Consider the following 11,782-nt stretch of genomic DNA (forward strand, 5'->3'; position numbering starts at 1 on the left):
ATAGTGAAGCGCTTAAAAGTGAGGAATGTAATAGTGAAGTGCTTAACAGTGAGGAATATAATACTGAAACGTTTAACAGTGAGGTATGTAATAGTGAAGTGTTTTACAGTGAGGTATGTAATAGTGAAGTATTTTACAGTGAGGTATGTAATAGTGAAACGTTTTACAGTGAGGTATGTAATAGTGAAACGTTTTACAGTGAGATATGTAATCGTGAAGTATTTTACAGCGAGGTATGTAATAGTGAAACGTTTTACAGTGAGGAATGTAATAGTGACATGTTTTACAGTGAGATATGTAATAGTGAAGTATTTCACAGTGATGTATGTAAGGGTGAAACGTTTTACAGTGAGATATGTAATACTAGTCTGTGAGGTCCGTACCTGTGTCAGTGCTCCCTCAGCCAGGGCATCAGCAGGGCTAGAGGGGGTGACGGGGGGCAGGCTTCCCGTAGGTCCCACACTCAGCTCCAGCCTGTCCACCCTGGGGGGTCGTCCGCTGGCGCCTGGTTGCCCCTGGAGATCCCCATCCCCATGGACCTGACCAGGGCTGGGGTTCCCCGTGGACTCCTCTCCTGCTCTCAGGGGTACCTCCAGCACCTCCAGCTCCTCTTCTTCCTCCTTGGAGGGGATGGTCGTAGCTTTATCCCCCATTCCTGTCCCTGGGAACCCACTGGGCCTCTCCATCATCACACACTCCCTGGAGTCCACCTTCCCCTGGCCGGAGCTCAGGTTGAGGGCCACGAAGCCTCCGCTGCTGGGGGCCCCCTCGCCCTGTTCCAGAGACCTGTGGGAGTGAGGGGAGACGGGTTTGGGTGAGCCGCTGGCACCGCCACCGGATAGGAACTCCTCGTCATTGTGCCAGACTCGGTCAGTGCCACCACGCCCTGGTCCTGTGGCACCTCCAGTGGGTACAGCCAGGCCCTTCTCCTGCTGATTCCCTAAGCTGGAGAGACACACCGACCGAACAGGTCAGGCGATGGCAGATTATAACATAGTAGTTATTGTACTATTGATGGTTGTTATAGTAGCACAAGCGTTGTTGTTAGCAGCAGGGTTAGCAATAGCAGGGTTGAGGTCAATTGCATTGAAATTCAGTCAGTTTAGGAAGTAAACTAATTCATCATTAAAACAAACTTTTAAATGATTGTATAGGGACTTTGGTTCATCTTTATTAATATCCTGAACTGACTGAATTGCAGTAGAATCAAGTCCCTGGTTGTTGTGATAGTGTAGCATGGAAGGAATAGAAGGACAGGGAGTTAAGTAGGGGTACTGACCACGCCTCCATGAACCGTTCAGGACTGGGCTTGGTCTCCAGGGTCAGCCTCCTGTCCAGCTCAAAGCTGTGGATGTTACGGAGCTTCATGAGGAGAGGACTACCACCATCCTGTCCTGACACCCCCACCATCTCAGAGTGTACCCGGACAGGGGAGCCCAGGCTGAGGTTGGCATACGGGCTCTGGAGACCCCCCTGGTTGTTGCTGTGCTCCTCCTCTGTTGCTGCCTAGAGGGGAGAGAAACGAAGTATAGAGTGATATATGGTTGAACTCAGTCATCATGGTGTGTGTGTGTTCAGGGTTTCCGTTAGGAAAATATGGCACCGGACGTTTGACCGGCAGCATTTTAATTTACTGGACATTTGAGAAATGTACCGGACCCATTGGATGCAGCGGGATGCGTCCTTCTTACTGAATTCCAATGCGCAGTTTGGAGATGTTAGAATGACTGTCCACATGTACTTTTCTTCAGCCAACGTACAGCAAAATCCCCAGCCTTTGTCAATCTACTATCTCCCATAGTAGAAAAGTTGACCTATTCTATTGGTCAGCTTGGCGTTCTGTGCGAGAAAGAAACAGCCTATTCCAAACAGACTCTGGGACAGTTGTGTGATGATAGATCCCAAGTTCATACAACCAGTAGTCCAAGGCTACATAAAATGACTTTAGAAAAGCAACGAGGCTGATGGAACAGATCAGAATGCTTACAATGTTGATAAACTATTATTTCTTCACATTATAAACGCAGCAATGTGCACAAGGCAGCAGGCTACACAAGGCAGTAGGCTACACAAAGCAGTAGGCTACACAAGGCAGCAGGCTACACAAGGCAGTAGGCTACACAAAGCAGTAGGCTACACAAGGCAGCAGGCTACACAAGGCAGTAGGCTACACAAGGCAGTAGGCTACACAAGGCAGTAGGCTACACAAGGCAGTAGGCTACACAAGGCAGTAGCTACACAAGGCAGCAGGCTACACAAGGCAGTAGGCTACACAAGGCAGTAGGCTACACAAGGCAGCAGGCTACACAAGGCAGTAGGCTACACAAGGCAGCAGGCTACACAAGGCAGTAGGCTACACAAGGCAGTTGGTTACACAAGGCAGTAGGCTACACAAGGCAGTAGGCTACACAAGGCAGTAGGCAACGTGCAAATGTTCGTTCCGTAATGCAGTTAGCGGGAAAACACCATTGCCAAAAGCCCACCACACATGTGACAGAGATGAAAATATCTGTTAGAAATGTAGAAAGAGGGGAGATCTAAAGATGCAACAACTATCATGGGTTACTGATATAACTATGACTGTGCCTTTGGCTACCGGACAATGAAAGAAAGTTGAAAACCAATAGAACATGAGAGAAATAGGCTACATGGTTTTAATGGTATATGGAAGTCTTTAGAAAATCATTTTTGGCTAGGCTACTTTGAAGCAAGTAAAACTTTAAAGTTTCAAACAATGAAGTACATGTTTTCAAAATGCCTCCAGCTCATTGCAAAGTGGTGTGTGACACGCTGAAGCCTGCCGCTGCCTATGCACTTGAATGGTGAATAGGAAGCACGTTTCAATGACCAGTTGAGAAATGAAAATATGAGCTATTTTTAATCATGGCCATCAAAACTGTTCTTAACACGTGATTGCATTTTGATTTGTTGCGCAATGATTGGTCTTATAAAAGTCCGTTTCACTCCAGCAGCAACGAACAAGTTGTTTGAGAAGCTGTAGCAGCAGCTCTCGCGCTGTCTGACAGATATTCCACTCAAATGTAGGCTCTGTATCTGTATGCTGTGCAGGTGTGATAAATAGGAGAGGCTACATAGGGACAAACGGAAATACACACTTGCCCATTAAATTCCACTAAATTATGCAAATGTCTCTATAGACCAATAAGCATGACCGGTCAAATGTATTTCCATCGACCAGTATTTCCATCAATGAATAGGCTAAAAAGCATTATTTTGCAATGGGATTTTAGCCGGGGGCAATTAGCCGGCGTAAATTTTATTTATTGGCTTTTGGGGGAGGGGCGTACAAAAGCCTATTACCGGCTAACGGAAACCCTGGTGTGTGTGTTCTCCTCTCTACCTTCCACACAGCGGTCCTGATGCGGTTACGGTTACGGTCCAGCTCCTCCCAGACGTCAGCTTCCTGGTTGGCCCGGGGCATGCTGGGGGATCCGGGGCGGCGGTCTGGAGGAGGGTTGTTCTCCCCGTTGTCACTAAGCTGCTCGTCCTGCAGAACATCATCTGTGTTCTCCCTCGCCAGGTCCCCAGGGATCAGGGATGCATTGGCCATGCTGAAATTATAGAGTGAATGTTACTCTGATGTCACTAAGTCTTCCATCCATTCATCAATTCATCCATCCATTCATTCAACAGGTACATTCATTCATTCACTCATTCATTCATTCATTCACTCATTCAACAGGTAGATTCATTCATTCACTCATTCATTCATTCAACAGGTAGAATAATTCATTCATTTGGTAAACAAGTTAAAAGTGTGTGATAGTGAAATAGACAAGTGTGTGTGTGTGTGTGTGTGTGTGTGTGTGTGTGTGCGTGCGTGCGTGCGTGCGTGCGTGTGTGTTCCCAGTCTCTTACCCCATGTGTGCTGGGGTAAGTCGTGTGTGGTGCTGTGGTGTGGTGGCTATGGCGTTGATGGTCAGAGTGCCATCAGACCCAGTCCTCTCCCAGTCATACGGGTCATTCTCCACCACGTTGTAGGTCTTCATACTGTTGTCAAACACTGACAACAGCAGCTACAACACAACAGAAAGTCACATGATGTCATATCCTGAGATACCGAGCAGCTTGCACAACACCACTGACTGACTGGCTGATACTTAGTACTCCAGAAAGGGGGCTCAGACATTCAGACAATCCCAAGATAATGCAGACAATCAGTCCTTCTGAAAACATACACTACATACACACATGTCCTGGGACTTACTGTATATTGACACAGGGAACTGTAACAAAATGCATAGTTCTAACTGCTAAAACACAGAGATACTGTATACACACATAGAGTAGGTAAAGGGCGAGAGATCTGCCATCTTACCTGATAGTCTGGTTTGGTGAAGTAGTCCAGGTTAGAGATGTGATCCAGGAAGACAGTGAACTCAGCTGGCAAGTGTTTCAGCATGAGCCTGTGGTCATAGCTGTCCTTCAGCTTCCCTACATGCTCCTGGGGAGGGAGGGAGAGATAGAGAGATGGAGGGAGAGATAGAGAGATGGAGGGAGAGATAGAGAGAGAGAGAGAGAGGTGTTTCAGCATGAGCCTGTGGTCATAGCTGTCCTTCAGCTTCCCTACATGCTCCTGGGGAGGGAGGGAGAAATAGAGAGATGGAGAGAGAGAGAGAGAGAGAGAGAGAGTTGTTTCATCATGAGCCTGTGGTCATAGGTGTTCTTCAGCTTCCCTACATGCTCCTGGGGAGGGAGGGATAAATAGAGAGAAAGAGAGAGAGAGTTGTTTCATCATGAGCCTGTGGTCATAGGTGTTCTTCAGCTTCCCTACATGCTCCTGGGGAGGGAGGGATAAATAGAGAGAAAGAGAGAGAGAGTTGTTTCATCATGAGCCTGTGGTCATAGGTGTTCTTCAGCTTCCCTACATGCTCCTGCGGAGGGTCCACACATGTTGTTATGGAACTATGGCTCAGTTGGTAGAGCATGGCGCTTGTAATGGCAGGATTGTGGGTTTGATGGCCTCCTTTACATAAAATGTATGCACGTGTGACTGTAAGTCGCTTTGGATAAAAGCATCTGCTAAAAGGCATATCCACTTAGCGTACAAAACATTATGATGTTTACTTGCTCTTTCCACGACATAGACTGACCAGGTGAAATCTATGATCCCTTATTAATGTAACTTATTAAATCCACTTCAATCAGTGTAGATGAAGGGGAGGAGGCAGGTTAAAGAATGATTTTTAAGCCTTGAGACAATTGAGATTTAAGTAACAAAAGATTGAAGTGCCTTTGAACAGGGTATGGTAGTAGGTGCCAGGCGCAATGGTTTGTGTGAAGAACTGCAACGTTGCTGGGTTTTTCCATGTGTGTATCAAGAATGGTCCAGCACCCCAAAGACATCCAGCCAACTTGACACAACTGTGGAAAGCATTGGAGTCAACATGGGCCAGCATCCCTGTGGAGTCAACATGGGCCAGCATCCCTGTGGAACGCTTTCAACACCTTGTAGAGTCCATCCCCTTGACAAATGGAGGCTATTCTAAGGGCACCTCAATATTAGGAAGGCGTTCCTAATGTCTGGTATACTCAGTGTACATTATAACTATTTTTTTATGTAGTCTCGTGCATGAGTACATTCATATGCAGCGACGTCAGAGCTGTGACATGTTATTGAGTTAGTCTGTCAGTCTCTAGTCAAGTCAAGTTAGCCAAAGATAATGTTACCATTACGAGTCATGTACCTAGCTAACGTTACCATTACGAGTCATGTACCTAGCTAATGTTACCATTACGAGTCATGTACCTAGCTAACGTTACCATTAGGAGTCATGTACCTAGCTAACGTTACCATTACGAGTCATGTACCTAACTAACGTTACCATTACGAGTCATGTACCTAGCTAACGTTACCATTACGAGTCATGTACCTAGCTAACGTTACCATTACGAGTCATGTACCTAGCTAACGTTACCATTACGAGTCATGTACCTAGCTAACGTTACCATTACGAGTCATGTACCTAGCTAACGTTACCATTACGAGTAATGTACCTAGCTAACGTTACCATTACGAGTCATGTACCTAGCTAACGTTACCATTACGAGTCATGTACCTAGCTAACGTTACCATTACGAGTCATGTACCTAGCTAATGTTACCATTACGGGCCATGTACCTAGCTAATGTTACAATTACAAGTGATGTACCAAGCTAACGTTACCATTACGAGTCACGTACCTAACTAACGTTACAATTACGGGTCATGTACCTAGCTAACGTTACCATTACGAGTCATGTACCTAACTAATGTTACCATTACGAGTCACGTACCTAACTAACGTTACCATTACGAGTCATGTACCTAGCTAACGTTACCATTACGAGTCACATACCTAACGTTACCATTACGAGTCATGTACCTAGCTAACGTTACCATTATGAGTCATGTACCTAACTAACGTTACCATTACGAGTCACGTACCTAACTAACGTTACCATTACGGGTCATGTACCTAGCTAACGTTACCATTACGAGTCATGTACCAAACGTTACCATTACGAGTCATGTACCTAGCTAACGTTACCATTACGAGTCATGTACCTAACGTTACCATTACGAGTCATGTACCTAACTAACGTTACCATTACGAGTCGTGTATCTAACTAACGTTACCATTACGAGTCGTGTACCTAGCTAACGTTACCATTACGAGTCATGTACCTAGCTAACGTTACCATTACGAGTCATGTACCTAGCTAACGTTACCATTACGAGTCATGTACCTAGCTAACGTTACCATTATGAGTCATGTACCTAGCTAATGTTACCATTACGGGCCATGTACCTAGCTAATGTTACCATTACGAGTGATGTACCAAGCTAACGTTACCATTACGAGTCATGTACCTAACTAACGTTACCATTACGAGTCACGTACCTAACTAACGTTACCATTACGAGTCATGTACCTAGCTAACGTTACCATTATGAGTCACATACCTAACGTTACCATTACGAGTCATGTACCTAACTAACGTTACCATTACGAGTCACGTACCTAACTAACGTTACCATTACGGGTCATGTACCTAGCTAACGTTACCATTACGAGTCATGTACCTAACGTTACCATTACGAGTCATGTACCTAGCTAACGTTACCATTACGAGTCAAATACCTAACGTTACCATTACGAGTCATGTACCTAGCTAACGTTACCATTATGAGTCATGTACCTAACTAACGTTACCATTACGAGTCACGTACCTAACTAACGTTACCATTACGAGTCATGTACCTAGCTAACGTTACCATTACGAGTCATGTACCTAACGTTACCATTACGAGTCATGTACCTAACTAACGTTACCATTACGAGTCGTGTACCTAACTAACGTTACCATTACGAGTCATGTACCTAGCCAATGTTACCATTACGAGTCATGTACCTAGCTAACGTTACCATTACGAGTCATGTACCTATGAATCCTGACTAGTTTGGCTGAGACTGCTGATTGGTTGGTGTACAGGAAGGAATGTTCAGACTAGATTCTTACCTTGTCTTTGATCTTTCTCCATGGCAACTGTCCAACCATGAACTCCACCAGCATGTAGAAGAGGGACCACAGGTCGTCATGCCGACCCATCTCCTTGTTCTTGTGTGCGTTGACGGACGCATAGCGGACTGTGCCTCTGAACCCTGCTACTGGGCGAGGCTGGGGGAGAGAGAGAGACTTCACATCATGTTGCTGTACGACTAACATGGTAGAACCCTGCTACTGGGCGAGGCTGGGGGAGAGAGAGAGACTTCACATCATGCTGCTGTACGACTAACATGGTAGAACTCTGCTACTGGGCGAGGCTGGGGGAGAGAGAGAGACTTCACATCATGTTGCTGTACGACTAACATGGTAGAACCCTGCTACTGGGAGAGCCTGGGGGAGAGAGAGAGACTTCACATCATGTTGCTGTACGACTAACATGGTAGAACCCTGCTACTGGGCGAGGCTGGGGGAGAGAGACTTCACATCATGTTGCTGTACGACTAACATGGTAGAACCCTGCTACTGGGCGAGGCTGGGGGAGAGAGAGAGACTTCACATCATGCTGCTGTACGACTAACATGGTAGAACCCTGCTACTGGGAGAGGCTGGGGGAGAGAGAGAGACTTCACATCATGTTGCTGTACGACTAACATGGTAGAACCCTGCTACTAGGAGAGGCTGGGGGAGAGAGAGAGACTTCACATCATGCTGCTGTACGACTAACATGGTAGAACCCTGCTACTGGGCGAGGCTGGGGGAGAGAGAGAGAGAGACTTCACATCATGTTGCTGTACGACTAACATGGTAGAACCCTGCTACTGGGAGAGGCTGGGGGAGAGAGAGAGACTTCACATCATGTTGCTGTACGACTAACATGGTAGAACCCTGCTACTGGGAGAGACTGGGGGAGAGAGAGAGACTTCACATCATGCTGCTGTACGACTAACGACTAACATGGTAGAACCCTGCTACTGGGCGAGGCTGGGGGAGAGAGAGAGACTTCACATCATGTTGCTGTACGACTAACATGGTAGAACCCTGCTACTGGGAGAGGCTGGGGGAGAGAGAGAGACTTCACATCATGTTGCTGTACGACTAACGACTAACATGGTAGAACCCTGCTACTGGGCGAGGCTGGGGGAGAGAGAGAGACTTCACATCATGTTGCTGTACGACTAACATGGTAGAACCCTGCTACTGGGCGAGGCTGGGGGAGAGAGACTTCACATCATGTTGCTGTACGACTAACATGGTAGAACCCTGCTACTGGGCGAGGCTGGGGGAGAGAGAGAGACTTCACATCATGTTGCTGTACGACTAACATGGTAGAACCCTGCTACTGGGCGAGGCTGGGGGAGAGAGACTTCACATCATGTTGCTGTACGACTAACATGGTAGAACCCTGCTACTGGGCGAGGCTGGGGGAGAGAGACTTCACATCATGTTGCTGTACGACTAACATGGTAGAACCCTGCTACTGGGCGAGGCTGGGGGAGAGAGAGAGAGAGACTTCACATCATGTTGCTGTACGACTAACGACTAACATGGTAGAACCCTGCTACTGGGCGAGGCTGGGGGAGAGAGAGAGACTTCACATCATGTTGCTGTACGACTAACATGGTAGAACCCTGCTACTGGGAGAGGCTGGGGGAGAGAGAGAGACTTCACATCATGTTGCTGTACGACTAACATGGTAGAACCCTGCTACTGGGAGAGGCTGGAGGAGAGAGACTTCACATCATGTTGCTGTACGACTAACATGGTAGAACCCTGCTACTGGGCGAGGCTGGGGGAGAGAGAGAGACTTCACATCATGTTGCTGTACGACTAACATGGTAGAACCCTGCTACTGGGAGAGGCTGGGGGAGAGAGAGAGACTTCACATCATGTTGCTGTACGACTAACATGGTAGAACTCTGCTACTGGGCAAGGCTGGGGGAGAGAGAGAGACTTCACATCATGTTGCTGTACGACTAACATGGTAGAACCCTGCTACTGGGAGAGACTGGGGGAGAGAGAGAGACTTCACATCATGCTGCTGTACGACTAACATGGTAGAAACCCTGCTACTGGGCGAGGCTGGGGGAGAGAGAGAGACTTCACATCATGTTGCTGTACGACTAACATGGTAGAACCCTGCTACTGGGCGAGGCTGGGGGAGAGAGAGAGACTTCACATCATGCTGCTGTACGACTAACATGGTAGAACCCTGCTACTGGGCGAGGCTGGGGGAGAGAGAGAGACTTCACATCATGTTGCTGTACGACTAACATGGTAGAACCCTGCTACTGGGAGAGGCTGGGGGAGAGAGAGAGACTTCACATCATGTTGCTGTACGACTAACATGGTAGAACCCTGCTACTGGGCGAGGCTGGGGGAGAGAGAGAGACTTCACATCATGTTGCTGTACGACTAACATGGTAGAACTCTGCTACTAGGAGAGGCTGGGGGAGAGAGAGAGACTTCACATCATGTTGCTGTACGACTAACATGGTAGAACCCTGCTACTGGGCGAGGCTGGGGGAGAGAGAGAGACTTCACATCATGTTGCTGTACGACTAACATGGTAGAACCCTGCTACTGGGAGAGGCTGGGGGAGAGAGAGAGACTTCACATCATGTTGCTGTACGACTAACATGGTAGAACTCTGCTACTGGGAGAGGCTGGGGGAGAGAGACTTCACATCATGTTGCTGTACGACTAACATGGTAGAACTCTGCTACTGGGCGAGGCTGGGGGAGAGAGAGAGACTTCACATCATGTTGCTGTACGACTAACATGGTAGAACTCTGCTACTGGGCGAGGCTGGGGGAGAGAGAGAGAGAGACTTCACATCATGTTGCTGTACGACTAACATGGTAGAACTCTGCTACTGGGCGAGGCTGGGGGAGAGAGAGAGAGAGACTTCACATCATGTTGCTGTACGACTAACATGGTAGAACCCTGCTACTGGGCGAGGCTGGGGGAGAGAGAGAGACTTCACATCATGCTGCTCTACGACTAACATGGTAGAACCCTGCTACTGGGCGAGGCTGGGGGAGAGAGAGAGACTTCACATCATGTTGCTGTACGACTAACATGGTAGAACCCTGCTACTGGGAGAGGCTGGGGGAGAGAGAGAGACTTCAACATGGTAGAACCCTGCTACTGGGCGAGGCTGGGGGAGAGAGAGAGACTTCACATCATGTTGCTGTACGACTAACATGGTAGAACCCTGCTACTGGGCGAGGCTGGGGGAGAGAGAGAGACTTCACATCATGTTGCTGTACGACTAACATGGTAGAACCCTGCTACTGGGAGAGGCTGGGGGAGAGAGAGAGACTTCACATCATGCTGCTGTACGACTAACATGGTAGAACTCTGCTACTGGGCGAGGCTGGGGGAGAGAGAGAGACTTCACATCATGTTGCTGTACGACTAACATGGTAGAACTCTGCTACTGGGCGAGGCTGGGGGAGAGAGAGAGACTTCACATCATGTTGCTGTACGACTAACATGGTAGAACCCTGCTACTGGGAGAGACTGGGGGAGAGAGAGAGACTTCACATCATGCTGCTGTACGACTAACATGGTAGAAACCCTGCTACTGGGCGAGGCTGGGGGAGAGAGAGAGACTTCACATCATGTTGCTGTACGACTAACATGGTAGAACCCTGCTACTGGGCGAGGCTGGGGGAGAGAGAGAGACTTCACATCATGTTGCTGTACGACTAACATGGTAGAACCCTGCTACTGGGAGAGGCTGGGGGAGAGAGAGAGACTTCACATCATGTTGCTGTACGACTAACATGGTAGAACCCTGCTACTGGGCGAGGCTGGGGGAGAGAGAGAGACTTCACATCATGTTGCTGTACGACTAACATGGTAGAACCCTGCTACTGGGAGAGGCTGGAGGAGAGAGACTTCACATCATGTTGCTGTACGACTAACATGGTAGAACTCTGCTACTGGGCGAGGCTGGGGGAGAGAGAGAGACTTCACATCATGTTGCTGTACGACTAACATGGTAGAACTCTGCTACTGGGCGAGGCTGGGGGAGAGAGAGAGACTTCACATCATGTTGCTGTACGACTAACATGGTAGAACTCTGCTACTAGGAGAGGCTGGGGGAGAGAGAGAGACTTCACATCATGCTGCTGTACGACTAACATGGTAGAACTCTGCTACTGGGCGAGGCTGGGGGAGAGAGAGAGACTTCACATCATGCTGCTGTACGACTAACATGGTAGAACCCTGCTACTGGGCGAGGCTGGGGGAGAGAGAGAGAGAG

At 48.0% G+C, this 11,782-nt stretch overlaps 1 protein-coding gene across 2 annotated transcripts in view; it reads right to left on the reverse strand.

Annotated features, from left to right (window-relative positions):
* The window catches only part of LOC129813127 (tau-tubulin kinase 2-like), a 65,280-nt gene that overhangs the window by 14,593 nt on the left and 38,905 nt on the right, over positions 1–11,782 (reverse strand). For both annotated transcript variants that reach the window (XM_055865328.1, XM_055865327.1), the window contains exons 7-12: positions 7,525–7,683; positions 4,340–4,597; positions 3,880–4,037; positions 3,362–3,572; positions 1,280–1,506; positions 384–945 (exon numbers count right to left, since the gene is read on the reverse strand). In XM_055865328.1, the coding sequence (XP_055721303.1) occupies positions 384–945; positions 1,280–1,506; positions 3,362–3,572; positions 3,880–4,037; positions 4,340–4,597; positions 7,525–7,683 (1,575 nt within the window). The remainder of the gene's footprint in view (positions 1–383; positions 946–1,279; positions 1,507–3,361; positions 3,573–3,879; positions 4,038–4,339; positions 4,598–7,524; positions 7,684–11,782) is intronic.

The sequence above is a fragment of the Salvelinus fontinalis genome, chromosome 16, assembly GCF_029448725.1.
Source record: "Salvelinus fontinalis isolate EN_2023a chromosome 16, ASM2944872v1, whole genome shotgun sequence".
NCBI classification, from domain to species: Eukaryota; Metazoa; Chordata; class Actinopteri; order Salmoniformes; family Salmonidae; genus Salvelinus; species Salvelinus fontinalis.